Genomic DNA, 16,630 nt, shown 5'->3' on the forward strand with positions numbered 1-16,630 from the left:
TTTTTTTTTTTTTTTTTGCTTCTTTGACCTCTTACTCGTCTTCCTGCCCCCTCTTTCTCTGCTTCTGCAGTCCGAAGAGGAAGAGGAAGTAGAGAAAGAAGACCTTTCCCCATCTGAACCTGCTGCCGAGGATATGGCTGGCGGAAGGAGAAGGCCTCTGGTTCTTCCTGGTCAATTCAAGGCGCCAGAGCTTCCTGTTAAGAGGCCTCGGCTAGGAGAGGCTCAGGAAAAGGCAGCTGAGGTTAATTCCCCCTCTCGGGAAGTTTTCATCGAAGTGGTCGATTTGCAGGTCGACCCTTCACCTCCTCGTCACGTATCTGAACCATTTTCTGAGGAGGATCGGCACGAGGTGGAAGTGTTAGGTATCCAGGATGAGGATCCTAGGTTAGCTGAGATGGAGAATGAGCCGCAGCTGAACGATGCCACTGTGTATGCGCATACAAATGTCCCTTCTAGCTCAGCTGCCACCTCGTTCCGGACATTTCAGTCAGCTACGATGGGGTTCGGCTCAGCGCCTCTGGTCCCTGTTCCCGGGCATGCCCGCGCAATTATTGAAGATAGGCGCGATTCTGCCCTATCTTATTTCGGCAATTTGGGCAACCTTTCGGCTGTTGAAAGGGCCAAGGCATGGATGTAAGGCGCCGCTGCTGGGGCTGCCGAATCTTTGGAGAGCGTGCCCCATCCTCTTCTCGAGAACCAAAGGGTTCTGATGCAGGTGACTTTCCAACACTTGCTTCTTCTTTCTTTCTTTTTTTTTTTTTTTTTTTTTGAGAATTCTGCCAAGTGTCGGACTTCGGCTAACTACATGAGCTGCAACTGTTGTTTTTATTTTGCAGGCTGTGTAAAACCATTTCCTTACTGTGGAAATGTTTGAAGAGCTTTAGAGCCAAGGAGCCAAAGTCGAAGAGGCTGAAGCTTTGGCGCGGCTGGCCGGACTGAAGCAGGCAAAGGCTGAAGACAATGCTTCAGCTACCAAGCGAGAGATGCAGCGAATGGAAGAGAACTTCCGCACCTTCACCCGAAATCTGGAGCAGATTGTCTTCCCTTGGATCGAGGAGGGCAAAACTCTCATGAAGGAGTTCGAAGCTGATACCCTTGCTGAGTTCCGGGCTCGGCTCGAGGCTAAGGCAAAGGAAGACGCCGATGCTCGACAACTCCTCGTCTCTGCCCATGAAGAGCAGCTGACCCAGGTCCGAGAGGAAGCTAAGAAGGAAAAGGATGATCTGCGTGCTGCCAACCAAAAGCTGAAGGATGACTTGGAGGCTCAGAAGATCGAGCTGCAGGACGCCAAAGAACTACTCAAAACCCAAGTTTACACATAAGCTGAATACGGTGAAGGGTTTGAGAATGGCTGGAAGACAGCTCGGCGTTTGGCTCTGCACGCTGCTCCTGATATGAACTGGGACCAGGTTGAGGCTTGGTCAATGGATGCTAACAACCCTCGAATTAACGAGGCTATCCAAGCTGAGATTGACTTCCTAGTCCGCCAGGCCGAAGCTGAAGCCAAAGAAGCTGAGGAAGCTGCTAGAGAAGCTGAAGCTACTGGTCCTGCCTCTTCTTCTGCTGTGGCTGGTCTATCTGGAGTTCCAGAAAATGCTGAAGCATAGGAACTCGGGCAGCCGTCTTCTGAGTCTTGCGGATCGACATGCGCTTAACTTGTAAACGGCGCATCAGCTTTTGCCTGTTCTTTTGTTTCAGCTTGCCTTGTACAAACTTTATTATTTGTTTTTGTGTACTTTCGGCAGCTGTGTTTTCCGCTATGTGGGCGGCTGCCGACTTTGAATTTCCGTAGTTAAACATTCTGAACCTGATTTCTGTAACTTATACTCACTGCTTGGAATTTTTTAGTGTTTATGAGTAGATGAAGTAGAGTTTTAGCTGTTTTCCTCTTCTTCTGCCTGCTTTTCCAGCTTTGTACTTGATTGCTTTTTTCTGACAGGAGCTTAGAAGTCTTCAGCTGATAATGTTTTGTCCACTTCACTTGGTTTTTTATGGAATTTTTCCAAGTGTTAAGGGCTTCGGACAAGAGCTCAGTATGTGAGTACCTTCTGCTCCCCCAGAACTTTGAAGATGATGTCTTCGGGGTGCTGAGTGCTACTGCTCTTGATTATTCTGATGCGGCTGAAGCTTTGTTATAGCTTGCACATATATACTTATTCCTTGTATTTTGCTTGATTTTAATCCATCCGAGGGAACGACTACCTTAGACGTAATGTCAGGGCAATAATCATCTGAAGTACAAGGCATAATTATGCAATACTTTAGTGGTGTAATCACCTCCCGGAATTGACTTGCCGAAGCACAAGGCATCACTATGCAATGCTTCGGGCATTTTATCAATTCCTATTTTCGGCTATGTCCTAGATGAGCCTATGGCCTCTTCGCCGAGAGCAGCAAATCCGTCCGAGGTACAGTGCATCATTATGCAATACCTCGAGGTTCTATTTACCACTCATATTGGCAGGTTCTCCGGCTTGCCGAAGCACAGTGCATCACGATGCAATACTTCGGACAGCACCGGGTGTAAACCTTGAGTTTTTTCAAACATCGGCAACGACAGAAATAATGAAAGCAGAATAAAATTATGAATAATTGTGGCTCAAAGGCCTTTCATTAATCTGAAGGAAGTGCACTTAGACAGATTTTTTCAAACATGAAATTTTCTAAGTACATCTGCGTTCCAGTGGTTCTTCAACTCAGTTCCATCTAACTGCCGAAGACAATAAGTTCCTGGTTGGAGCTCATCATATATTTCATAAGGCCCTTCCCAATTAGCTGAGAGTTTCCCATGGATGCGGCTTTTCTGAATAACGGCGACATTTCGAAGAACCAAGTCCCCAACTTTAAGGAGTCTTGACTGGACTCTTCGGTTGTAGAACTTGCTAATTCTCTGCTTGCATGCTGCCATTCTGTCCCTAGCCGAATCTCGGATCTCGTCTAAGAAATCGAGGGACTCTTTCATGAGATGCTCATTTTCTTCGGCCGAGAATTGATTGACTCGGAGGCTTTCTGAGCCAATTTCCACTGGCAGAACGGCTTCGGACCCATACACCAATTCAAAAGGTGAATGCCCCGTGGCCTCTTTTTCAGTTGTCCGAAGTGACCATAGAGTTCCGGGAAGTTCTTCCATCCACTTGGACTTTTGATCTTCAGCTCTCTTTTTTAGAGCGTTGAGTATCTGTTTATTTGCAGCTTCGGCCTGGCCATTACTTTGAGGATGGCAGACTACTGAATATGCCAGTTTTATGCCAAACTGATCTGTGTACCGCCTCAGCGGTAGATTGTCAAATTGTCTTCCATGATCGAAGACAAGTACTTTTGGAATGCCGAAGCGCGTGATGATATTTTGCCAGATAAATTTCCTAACAGTTTGCTCAGTTATGTTCGAAGCTGCTTCGGCTTCTATCCATTTGCTGAAGTAGTCGATTCAAACTATCAGCCATTTTTTCTGGTAGGGAGCCTCGGGGAACGGTCCTAAAATATCCAACCCCCATTGAGCAAAGGGGAGTGGATTCAGTATCGGCTGAAGGTCCCTTGAAGGCCTGTGAATGACGGGTGCGAATTTTTGACATTTTTCGCATTTCCGCACCAAGTCCTTGGCATCTTGGATCATAGTTGGCCAATAGTATCCTGCCCGTAGTGCCTTATGGGCCAGGGTCCTCCCCCCAATGTGGTTTCCACAGATGCCGAAGTGGATCTCCCGAAGGATGTAATTGATAGGCCGTCGTCGAGCCTACCAAAGATAATATTTCCTATCTTGGTCTCACTAACAATAGTAAGGGTAAGAAAGGGTCGAACCCAAGAGAGGCGTTGAATCAACCACCGAGTACTACCGTTTAATAAGCTAAACGAATTCTAAATTGGGTTGGTTTTTAGTAACTTCTTCTAACACAATTCAACTAAGCTAAGAGGAGGTTAACAATATTAAGAGGAATCTAGGGCTTGGGTTATACCACTCAACTTCATCACAAATCACAATTAGCATGCAACAATCAAGGTAAATTAATGGGATAAATTAGGGGAGGTCATCTAAAGCACCCAACTACTCTCTCAAGCTAGAGGGATTACTTGAATCATGAATACAACCTACTCTCGTGGTTACATAGCATAAAACAAGTGTTAAAGCATAATCACGATGACATAAACATTCCCTTGACCGGTAATCCCTATTCTCATGGCATTTCGGGTCAATTAAGCATAAGGGAGCTAACTCAAGTTCATCTCTCGATCCTTCGTTGAGAAAGCTTGGATAAATAGTTCTAGCAATGGCCATATACAAGAACTAAGCAATTAAACCACTTAAGCTCAACTAATTAACATCCCACAACAACCAAATTAGCACATGCAACAAGTAATTAGTGACTACATTGAGGGTTTTGCCCAAACCCTAGAATTTAGACTACTCACAATCCATGGGGGTTAAAGCAATTAAAGTTTTCAAGCAATTCATGAACAAATTCAAACTAAAGATTAAGCTAATTAACAATCCAAAACATGCAAGAACTAGCAAATAATCAACAACAAAGTAAAGAGAAGTAGAAAAGATGAGTAAGAAATGGTTACTATGAAGCTTCAAGGTGAGCAACAATGGTGGAATTTGTCTTCTACAATGATTGAATTTGAATAATTCCAAGCTAATAATTGAGAACTAACTAATGATTTGAGAATTTAATGTTCTAAGACTACAAACTAAGAGAAAAGCTCTGAAAAACTGCCTCTCCATACAAATGAGCTCTAAAGGGGTATTTATATGACCCCCAAATAAAAAGGACGGAGAAAACAAGGAAGGAGTTCGACTGCAGGTCTGCACGGACGTGCCAGATTTGGCACGGACGTGCAAGGCTAAGCACGGCCGTGCCAAGTTTGGCACGGACGTGCAGAGGGGGCAGAAATGAGGCAGAACGTACTGCTAAGAATCGAGCAGTTCCGCACGGACGTGCATATATTGGCACGGACGTGCAGCTACATCTGCACGGACGTGCTTAATTTGGCACGTCCGTGCAGGCCTTGGCAGAATGTTCTGAGTTTCTGGAGCACTTCTGCACGGACGTGCAAAGTCTGGCACGGCCGTGCAGGCCTTGGCAGCTTGCTGAAGCTTTCTGGAACCCCTTGCACGGACGTGCAAGGTCTGGCACGGCCGTGCAGGGTCTTCTAAACCCCTTTTTTTCATCTTTTCTTCTATAATGCTCCTTTCCTTGGCTTCTTTCATCCATCTTCTTGCTTCTAACCTCGGCTTTGTATCCATGGGCTCCATTTGGTCGTTCTTTTGAACCTAAAATCTCAACAAAAACACCAACAACCCGTGAAGCATAGGATACACAAAAATTGCATAATAATAGAGTAAAAATGAACCAAAACGCAATTTATATCAAGTAAACTAGGTTCAAAACACCCTAAAATCGTATCAAATAGCAAGTTATCAAATCCCCCCAAGCTAAGCTTTTGCTCGTCCTCGAGCAAAACAAAAATGTCAAACCAAAGGAGGAAAACAACTTGCTAATCATCAATCCAAGGAGAGGCAACAAGGGGGAAGCATACATAAACAAATCCGCATGGTGACAACCATCATCACTTTTAGCACAAGTGAGAAGCAATTTAAACCTCTAAGTCGCCTTAGAGGACGAGTTTTTATCTCGTGAGGGTTTCCAATGAGTTTGCCCCACAACTCACGCAGTCCACAGCACATCGCCAAAAATCGCACAAGTTCAATTTTTCGCCCAAGTCAACTCATCGGGATATGAGACACAAGCAAGACAAGTGAACGACTTTCAAGAATTACCGATCATACAAATGTACACATGAGTTGGGGGTAGAGAGGAAAACTAAAGAAGGTTGCACTAGGATACTTCCTTTGGCCTTTTACTGGTTCATTAGAGCACACCTAGATATTCCAAGGTTGTAATGAGCCCTCTTTCGGTTATAAAATCTCAAAATGCTAGTCCACCTCCCAAAATGCACACCCAAGGCCCCTTAATTACACTCTAACTCAGGAATTTCACAAGAAACAATAAGCAACAAATTCGACAATGTGTGGGAGGCATCCACAAGTTGACCTCTAAAGAAAAGAAAATCAAAATTTTGAGAATTTTTGGGGGAGTTTTTTTTTTTTTTTGTTCTCCCTTCTTTTCTATTTATTTTTTTTTATTTTTTTTTTCTCAATTTTTTTTTACATTATTGCCCTCGCCTCTTTTAACTGTGAGCGGCTCTTTCTTTATTCGAAACGTGTGGCTTATTATGCCACTTATTACACATAATACAAGTATAACCAATTCCCTAATAGAGTTTCATTTCGGGGAGGAAGGGAGGCACATTAAGGGCACAAGGGACCGCAATTCAATTCAAACATATCCTACTTGAGCGAATTAGACAATATCCTATACTGGGTGTGCAATTGAGCATTCATTGGCTTTCATTTCATATACACTAATGCAATCAAGATTAATAGACCTCTAAATGACCCCATCTCTTGCATACACCCTTCTAAGAAAACTAGTACTCATCGCTCAAGAGTCAAGCAAGAAAAACATATAAGCATTGTCATTTGAGTCTCAACCTTGGGAAATTTTTTTCATTTTTCAATTTTTTCATCATTTTTTTTTTTTGAAGAGAAAGCGAAAATATTCACATTACTAACTAGAGAGGGAACACTAATATTCACATGACAAGAGATTTGGATTTCAAGGAAGCTAAATTGGATTAAGGGTTTTGCATATTAGGGAAATGAAACAACCAAAACAAACGCAACCAAACAAACCAACATGTCAAGAAGGCATGCAAATGACTCCCCCCAAGTTATCATAAACATTGTCCTCAATGTTAAGCAATAAAAGCTCATAAAAAAAAAAAAAGGAGAAAGAAGACTAACTCAAGGATCGGGTCTTCTTCGACGCTTGAACCTCCTTGGTACCTTTGTTCCTGTTGGTTGTTGTTGGAAGACATGCACTTTGTGCTGTTTTTTTTTTTTTTTTTCTTCTTTTGTTTTTTTCTTTTTTTTTTTTTTAGTTAATCCACTACAAAAATATTCGGGTTGCCTCCCGGAAGCGCTTCTTTAACGTCACTAGCTTGACGAAATTGCGCTATCCAAAATTAGGGAGGGTCAAGGCACACCTTTTTGACCCATCTCATTGTTCCCACACACTTGCCATTTTCCTTAGGCAAAATAATCACATTGCTATCATCACTAGAAATGCAACCAAACATCTTGTCTATCAACTTGATCTTGTTTTTCTTTTTCTTCTTGGCCCTCTCTTGCTTTTTCACCTCCGGAGCATGAGTCGATTCATCTTGTGACTCCTCCATGTCTTCTTTCAAAATTTTAACCAAAACATCAACCCGATGAACTTGTTTAACCATGGGGTCATTCAACGTTTCCGGAAATGAGAAAGAGATTCTTTCATGCCTAACATGTAAGGTAAGTCGCCCTTGTTTCATGTCAATATTAACACCCGCGGTTTTCAAAAAGGGCCTACCCAATATGATAGGAATTTTGAAATCCTCATCCATCTCCATGATTACAAAATCACAAGGCACAAGAACCTTCCCCACTTGAATTGGGATGTCCTTCAAGACTCCCAATGGGACTTTAACCGAGCGGTCGGCTAGTTGGATTGACATTTTGGTGGGGCTAATCTCCCCAAGATTTAATCTTTTTGCCATAGAGAGAGGCATAAGGCTAACACTAGCCCCAAGATCACACAAAGCATTTGTTGATTCAAGATCTCCAACCTTAACCGGTATAGCAAAACTACCGGGGTCACCAAACTTCTCGGGAAGCTCATTTTGAGGAATAGCACTTATCTCCGTTGGAAGAGAGATAGAATCACTCTCCTCAAGCCTACTCTTGTTAGAAAGAATATTTTTCAAAAACTTTGCGTATGTAGGCATTTGAGACAAAGCATGGAGAAGTGGAATGTTTGATTGAAGTCCTTCCATTTCATCAAGGAACTTAGAAAGTTTCTCATTTAGCATCTTCTCTATCATTCTATGAGGGAATGGAATATGAGGCTCATATGCTCTCAATGGAGCTTGACTCTTCACTTCTCCCTCATCTCTCTTTGAGGAACCCTCATCACTCATTTTTGACCTTCCTCTCGCCTCCTCACTCACTTCATTTTCAAACTCACTTTCATCTACCCAACTATCTCCCTCATCTCCCTTTTTGGCAAAATTTTCTCTCATAATTGGAGTTTCATACCCCCCTTCCATAATCAAGGTGATTGATTTCGCTTGCTCTTTTGGATTCATTACCGTTGTGCTTGGAAAGTGACCACTAGGATTGGAGGATGAACTTCCAACTTGTTGTGCAATTTGAGCCAATTGGCCCTCCATTATCTTATTATGTGCTTGGAGTTGTTGGATGTTTGCATTCATCTCCGCATTGTTCCTTATTTGTTGAGTCATGAAAGTTTCAAGAACGGACTCAAGGCTAGTCTTTTGAGGAGGTGGAGGAGGAGGAGCGGGTTGGTTATATTGTGATCTTTGGTGGTTTTGATCCCTTTGGTTGGGATGGCGGTATGGAGCTTGTTGGTTTTGTGATTGAGGTTGGTTGTAGTGGTTTTGAGGTTGGGTTTGATTTTGGTTGTAGTTATTTTGTGGGGGGCCTTGGTTGTATTGCTTCCATCCCGTGTTATGTTGGGGCTTCCAACTTTGATTGTGGGATTGGGAGTATTGTTCATTCCTTTCCCCAATTGCCGCCGCTTGCTCTTGATTCGTTGAGTTGCAATAAGAGGACAAGTGATCATTTCCTCCACAAGTCTCACAAGACATGACTTGCGAGGAAGAGCTTGAGGGTGTGAGGGTGGCTTGATCTAGCTTGTGAGCTAGCATATCAAACTTTGATGCAATAAGATCTATTGCACTAAGATCATGAATTCCGCCCTTCTTTGTTTGAGGTTGCCTTCTATCACCTCCATATGCATAATGCTTGGCCACTTCTTCAATCATCTTGTATGCATCGTCCACCGATAGCTTTTTGAGGCTACCACCGGCCCCGGAATCAAGGTTGGCCCTTGAAATAGGAGTAAGACCGTCATAGAAGCTTTGTACAATGATCCATGATGTGAAACCATGGTGGGGGCATTTCCTTGTGTAATCTTTGAAACGCTCCCAAGATTCACTCAATGTTTCATCAATGTCTTGATTGAAATTGGTGATCTTTCTTCTTAGTTCGGCGGTCTTTTCCGGAGGACAATACTTTCCAAGAAAGGCTCTAGTGACTTCGTCCCATGTACTCAATGATCCCTCTTCAACCGTTCTCAACCAATGTTTTGCTTTATCACGGAGGGAGAATTGAAACATGTGCATACGGATGAACTCTTCCGAAATGTTGTTTTGCTTGATAGTTGTACACAACTCAAGAAAGTTGTCCAAATGAGCAAAAGGACACTCATGAGGACTACCTCCGAATTGATCGCTTTGAATCATACGGATGAGTTGAGGTGAAAGTTCAAAGTTGTTTGCATTTGTGGTGGGAAGACGTATGCCACTCCGAAGTTGGAATGCGTTGGGGTGGTCATAGTCTCTTAACAATGGTTGAGGAGGATTCTCTCCCATGTTATCTTCTTCGTTAGTTCCAAAAACCTCTTCCGGATCGGAATCCGAATATACAATGGAAAACTCGGGTGTGCCTTGCAAGAGTCTCCTCACGTTTCTCAAAGTCCTATTTAGCTCTGGATCAACGGGAATAAGCGGTGATTGCTTACTCTTTCGTGTCATGCAAAGTCAAACAAAGCTAAGAAAAACGTTAGCAATGACTATCGCAATTTAAACACACATAAACAAAAATTAAGGTAAGAAAACTACTATACATATACACACATCTAGTCTCATTCAACAATAATACATTCAATGTGACTTTGCCTCCCCGGCAACGGCGCCAAAATTTGATAGGCCGTCGTCGAGCCTACCAAAGATAATATTTCCTATCTTGGTCTCACTAACAATAGTAAGGGTAAGAAAGGGTCGAACCCAAGAGAGGCGTTGAATCAACCACCGAGTACTACCGTTTAATAAGCTAAACGAATTCTAAATTGGGTTGGTTTTTAGTAACTTATTCTAACACAATTCAACTAAGCTAAGAGGAGGTTAACAATATTAAGAGGAATCTAGGGCTTGGGTTATACCACTCAACTTCATCACAAATCACAATTAGCATGCAACAATCAAGGTAAATTAATGGGATAAATTAGGGGAGGTCATCTAAAGCACCCAACTACTCTCTCAAGCTAGAGGGATTACTTGAATCATGAATACAACCTACTCTCGTGGTTACATAGGATAAAACAAGTGTTAAAGCATAATCACGATGACATAAACATTCCCTTGACCGGTAATCCCTATTCTCATGGCATTTCGGGTCAATTAAGCATAAGGGAGCTAACTCAAGTTCATCTCTCGATCCTTCGTTGAGAAAGCTTGGATAAATAGTTCTAGCAATGGCCATATACAAGAACTAAGCAATTAAACCACTTAAGCTCAACTAATTAACATCCCACAACAACCAAATTAGCACATGCAACAAGTAATTAGTGACTACATTGAGGGTTTTGCCCAAACCCTAGAATTTAGACTACTCACAATCCATGGGGGTTAAAGCAATTAAAGTTTTCAAGCAATTCATGAACAAATTCAAACTAAAGATTAAACTAATTAACAATCCAAAACATGCAAGAACTAGCAAATAATCAACAACAAAGTAAAGAGAAGTAGAAAAGATGAGTAAGAAATGGTTACTATGAAGCTTCAAGGTGAGCAACAATGGTGGAATTTGTCTTCTACAATGATTGAATTTGAATAATTCCAAGCTAATAATTGAGAACTAACTAATGATTTGAGAATTTAATGTTCTAAGACTACAAACTAAGAGAAAAGCTCTGAAAAACTGCCTCTCCATACAAATGAGCTCTAAAGGGGTATTTATATGACCCCCAAATAAAAAGGACGGAGAAAACAAGGAAGGAGTTCGACTGCAGGTCTGCACGGACGTGCCAGATTTGGCACGGACGTGCAAGGCTAAGCACGGCCGTGCCAAGTTTGGCACGGACGTGCAGAGGGGGCAGAAATGAGGCAGAACGTACTGCTAAGAATCGAGCAGTTCCGCACGGACGTGCATATATTGGCACGGACGTGCAGCTACATCTGCACGGACGTGCTTAATTTGGCACGTCCGTGCAGGCCTTGGCAGAATGTTCTGAGTTTCTGGAGCACTTCTGCACGGACGTGCAAAGTCTGGCACGGCCGTGCAGGCCTTGGCAGCTTGCTGAAGCTTTCTGGAACCCCTTGCACGGACGTGCAAGGTCTGGCACGGCCGTGCAGGGTCTTCTAAACCCCTTTTTTTCATCTTTTCTTCTATAATGCTCCTTTCCTTGGCTTCTTTCATCCATCTTCTTGCTTCTAACCTCGGCTTTGTATCCATGGGCTCCATTTGGTCGTTCTTTTGAACCTAAAATCTCAACAAAAACACCAACAACCCGTGAAGCATAGGATACACAAAAATTGCATAATAATAGAGTAAAAATGAACCAAAACGCAATTTATATCAAGTAAACTAGGTTCAAAACACCCTAAAATCGTATCAAATAGCAAGTTATCAGTAATCTGCATCTGTTGGGCCCACACATTTCAGCAGTGGGGCTGAGAAGGATTTTTTTAGTAGCTCCCCCTTATAGACAATGAACCTTGAGGCTACCCTTTTCATTTTTGCTGCTAAGTTCTTGTCCTCGGACAACGTTCCTTGCAGCTTATAAGCCAAGATGGGGTCCATCTAGCTATGCTCAACCTCAGCGCACTAAACCTCAATTTCTGGGTTAATGCTTCTGTTTCGGCGCACCTCCACGTATACGGACCGGTTCAGCTCCGTAAGAGTTGAACTTGCAAGTTTGGAGAGTGCATCGGCTTGAGCATTCTGACCCCTTGGGATCAGCTCAATTTCAAAAGTTCTCAGTTTTGCTATAACTAATTTGATCTTGGCAAGATAGGAGATCATCGAGGGCTCTTTGGCATTGTACTCGCCCCGAATTTGGTTAGCGACTAGTTGGGAGTCTGTCTTCAGACAGACATGTTCGGCTTCGAGAGCTATGCACAACTCTAAGCCAGCAACTGCTGCTTCATATTCTGCTTCGTTGTTAGAAGCCTTAAATGAGAATTTGAGTGCATACTCGGAGTTTCTTCCTTCGGGAGAAGTGATCACCACCCCAGCTCCCGAGCCATTTACGGTGGCCGAGCCATCCGTGAATACAGTCCAAGTCCCCTTCCCTTCGTCGAGTGTTTCCTGATAGGAACACTCGGCTAGGAAGTCTGATAGGGCTTGGGCTTTGATTGCTGCCCTCGGCTGGTAGCTTATGCTGAACTCGGTGAGCTCGAAGGCCCACTTTGTTAGTCTGCCTGATTTTTCCACCTTGCCGAGGACTCTTTCCAGCGGTTGATCTGTTAGGACCACAATCTGATGCGAATCAAAGTAAGGTCTTAACTTCCGAGCTGCCACTACCACTGCATATGCAACTTTTTCGAGCAGAGGGTAGCACGTTTCGGCATCAGTCAAAGTATGACTAACGAAGTAGATCGATTGCTGAACCTTTTCTTCTTCCTTTAGCAGCACCGCACTCACTGTAGCAGGACTAACTGCTACGTACAGGTACAAGACTTCTCCTTCGGCTGGCCTTGCCAGCGTTGGAAGATTTGCCAAGTGCTCCCGGAGCTGCTGGAAGGCTACTTTTTGCTCATCTTCCCATATGAGCTCCTTTGATTTCAGAAATTTCAGCGCCTTGAAGAAGGACAGACCCTTGTCTGAGGCTTTTGAGATGAACCTGGATAAGGCAGCCATCCTCCCCGTAAGACGCTGAATGTCCCTCTTTGTTTTCGGCTCAGGAAGATCCAGAGCTGCCTGCACTTTGGCGGGATTGGCATCGATCCCCCTCTTACTGACCATGAAACGTAGGAATTTCCTAGACCTCACGCCGAAGACACATTTCTTCGGATTCAACTTCATTCGGTGTTTTCTCAGGGTGGTGAATGTTTCTGCTAGGTCCGCAACATGGTCTTTCGCCTCTTTGCTTTTGACGATGGAATCATCGACATAGATTTCCATGTTGCGGCCCTTTTGTTCGGCAAACACTTAGTCCACCAGCCTCTGATATGTAGCCCCGACGTTCTTCAGGCCGAAGGGAATCATTTTGTAATTATACACCCCGACGCTTGTAACAAATGCCGTTTTTGCTCTGTCATCGGGGTGCATGAAAATCTGATGGTACCCAGAAAATGCGTCAATGAAGCTGAGCAGAGCGTGGCCACTTGTCGAGTCAACCAGCTGGTCAATTCTCGGCAAGGGATAGAAGTCCTGCGGACAGGCCCTATTCAGATCCGTGAAGTCAACGCACATTCTCCAAGTGCCATTAGCTTTCTGAACCATTACTACATTCGCCAGCCATTCGGGGTATTGGCAGGGCTCAATGAACCCTGCGTCCAGAAGTTTCTTGACTTCGGCTGCGATGTCTTGGTTCTTCTGAGCGGAGTAGTTCCGCTTCTTCTGCTTAACTGGCCGACATGTGGGGTCGACATTAAGCTTGTGCGAGATGAGGTTCGGATTAATTCCCGACATGTCAGCTGCTGAGAATGCGAACACATCTCTGTTGTCCCGAAGAAGTTGGATTAGTTCAACACGGAGGTTCGGATCTAACCCATGTCCGATGTTGACGCATTTTTCAGTATCCCCCTCGGTCAACTGGATTGATTCAGTTTGCTCGTCTGACTCCATTGCCTTGGAGCCAGATTCTTCAGGTTTAGGTCTGCTGTCAATCTCAGCTGACCTTCCTTTCTTCGGCTAGTTCTCGTCTGAATCTTTTGGTCCGTCCGAAGAGCTCGCCTTTTCGGTCTCCAAAGATGCTTTCTTTTTCGGGGACCCCTGAGCCGAAGCACTTAGGCCTTTCGGCCTTTTAGTGCCCCACTCCTTTTCCTTCTCCTTTTCTTCCTCATCATCCTTATCGCTTCGGCGACTCTTGGATGGCTTGAGGGAGTTACATTCCCGGGCCTCCCTTTGGCTGCCCAGTATTTTCTCGGAGCGTCCTTCGTCTGAGACATAAATCATTGACTGATGGTATGTCGAGACGACTCCTTGAACATCATGGATGAGAGGTCTCCCCATGATGACGTTGTATACTGACGGGGCGTCGACGACCAAGAATTCGGCCATGATGCTTCGTCTTGCCCAGTCCTGGCCGAGGCTGACGGGAAGAAGAATTTTCCCATCCGGATATGAAGAAGAGCCGTTGAACCCAGTGACCGGATTAGGGACTGGGGTCAAATGTCTGCTCTCCAACTTCAGCTGGTCGAATGCCTTCCGAAAAAGTATATTCGCCCCGCTGCCACCGTCTACCAGTGTCCGATAGACGTTGTGGTTTGCGATGCTTGTCACGATAACCAATGAGTCATCATGGGGGTACACCACCCCCCTGCAGTCTTCGGATGTGAACGTCATGTTTGGCACCGGAGACTGCGGCTTTTGGAACTCGGCATGATGGATCTGATGGGTTAGACCCCTCAGATGGCGCTTGAGTGCGTTCCGAGATATGCCACCGGAAATGGTCAGGATGTCATTGTGCCCTCCTTCGGGAGGTCTGTCCCTTTTCCGGTGATAGTCCAGTTCTTGCCGAGAATCTTTCTCGGCTTTCTTCTCTTCACGGCGTTCCGCGACATATTTCTTTAGATACCCTTTTTGGACCAGCTCTTCGATCTGGTCCTTCAGCTGAAGGCAGTCCTCGGTGCGATGCCCACGAGATTCGTGGAACTCACACCAATGGTCCTTCCCTTTCTTTTGATGCCAAAAAGGAGGTGGCTTCGGCTTTTTGAATCTTCCCTCCTCCCTCGTCGCACTAAAGATTTTATTACGCAGTAAGGTGAGAGGGGTGTAAGACTCAAATTTCCCCAGATAGGGAGCCTTTTCCTTCTTCGGCTCGGCGGTCAAGGGAGATTCTGAGGCTTTTGCCTTCCCTTTCCTTGACGGTGGAACTTCGGCCTGCTGCCCTTTTGGCTTCACAAGCCCTGATTGGGATTGCATCTTCGCCTTGTTCCATTCCTCGGCTCAGATAAATTTATCCGAAGCGTCGAGGGCTTCTTCCAAGGTCTGCGGGGGATGCATGACCATGAAATCTAGAAATTTGCCAGCTTGCAAGCCATTCCGTAGTGCGAATACGGCTAGGTTTTGATTCAGACTTGTTATTCTGGATAAATCGTTGCTGAAGCGAGTCAAATAATCTCGGAGACTTTTGTCCTTTGCTTGCTGCAGGCCCATGAGCTCTGCAGTATTTTTCTCTCGGCGATTAGCCGTGGAAAACTTGCTCTTGAATTTATTGGCTAGATCACTCCAGCCAGTTATTGAGCCTTCCTTCAGCCCTTTGGTGATCCATGATTGGGCCACACCTTTAAGGGTCGTTGGGAAGTATTTTCACCAGGTATCTTCGGACCAGGGGTTCAGGTACATATGCCCCTCATAGGAGGCAATGTGGTCCTTCGGATCCGAAGTACCGTCATATGTAATGTGTGCCGAAATTTTAACCGCCGGCACATGTTCCTCCAGTATCCACCTTTGGAATGGGGAACTGGTCGGAACCATTACGGTTTTTCCCTTCTGCCTCGCCGAAGGAACCCTGCTTCTCCCTTTCAGAGAGGTGGATGCAGGGGGTGTCCCCTCGCGTGACGTTGAGGGATGAGACCCTTCTGGGAAGGTGAGGCGACTATGCACCCCTCCTTCTCTGCCACCTAGGCGCTCATGAACGCTTCGGCGAGAGACATTGTGGCTGTCATGATGATCTTCAGAGTTCCGAGCTTTGGAATTTTGGAGCGGCCGGAGCCTCTCCTCTGATTCGGCCCGGAACCGCCTGGATGCCCAGCCCTTCGGCTGCCTTCCCCTTTCGAGGATGGAGCTTGGCTCTCTCCCTCGGCTCCACTTTTCCTCTTTCGATCATTTGATTTAGGAGGGGGAGAGGGTGATTTCTTTGCTGTTGGGAAGCGTCCTCCCAAAGCGTTCATAAAGTCCATGCACACAGCCATGGCCTTCATAACCTCCTCGGTTGACGGTCCGGTAGGAGGAGTTGAATGCATGCTAGGTGAAGGATCACGCTTGTGAACCTCACTATCCCTCGGCGAGTTCCCATTTTGGTAATCCCGTTGGGAAGGAGACCCTTCACGCAGATTTTCTCCTCTCGGGGAGTTGGAAGCAGTCGGCTCAGGCGACGGTGAAGGTGTTCTACCGGCCCTTACCGTTATAAGACCTGTCTTCCTAGCTTTTTTAGAGCTTTTTGCACTCTTAGTCATTTTTCGAGTTGGCTAAGATTCGTATGAGATTTTTGGCTGAATTTTTGTAAGGTTCCCCACAGACGGTGCTAAATTGTTTCGGTTAGAAAACAATGGGCCCTCAACAGGCCCTTCGGATGAATGGAGATGAAGCCCAATTCGAGTGATGACCGAATTGGGGATTTCCTGCACAGCGAAACAAACGTAAACTAGCCTCGGGGGGTGCGCCGAGGAAGGCCCCTCCGATGCCGAAGTCTGTACGGATGCGATATGATGAGAGAAAAGCTATGCGAAAGTATTTGTTGCTTGAGGCATTTCGTGTGAATAAATTTAATTGTATAAAAAT

The 16,630-nt window shown here is 45.0% G+C and overlaps 1 protein-coding gene across 1 annotated transcript; it reads right to left on the reverse strand.

Moving 5' to 3' along the window:
• Positions 1-13,816: 13,816 nt before the first annotated feature.
• On the reverse strand, positions 13,817-15,049 carry LOC110721298. The gene has a single exon (XM_021900435.1). It carries the CDS (start codon positions 15,047-15,049, stop codon positions 13,817-13,819), a length of 1,233 nt encoding a protein of 410 aa, XP_021756127.1.
• Between the last annotated feature and the right edge of the window lie 1,581 nt (positions 15,050-16,630).

The sequence above is a fragment of the Chenopodium quinoa genome, unplaced genomic scaffold (genome assembly GCF_001683475.1).
Source record: "Chenopodium quinoa cultivar QQ74 unplaced genomic scaffold, ASM168347v1, whole genome shotgun sequence".
In the NCBI taxonomy this organism is placed as follows: Eukaryota; Viridiplantae; Streptophyta; class Magnoliopsida; order Caryophyllales; family Amaranthaceae; genus Chenopodium; species Chenopodium quinoa.

Bases quoted from the DNA above. Each gene is read 5' to 3' on its own strand.
- LOC110721298 (XM_021900435.1), bottom strand. From the start codon at position 15,049: ATGCAATCCCAATCAGGGCTTGTGAAGCCAAAAGGGCAGCAGGCCGAA.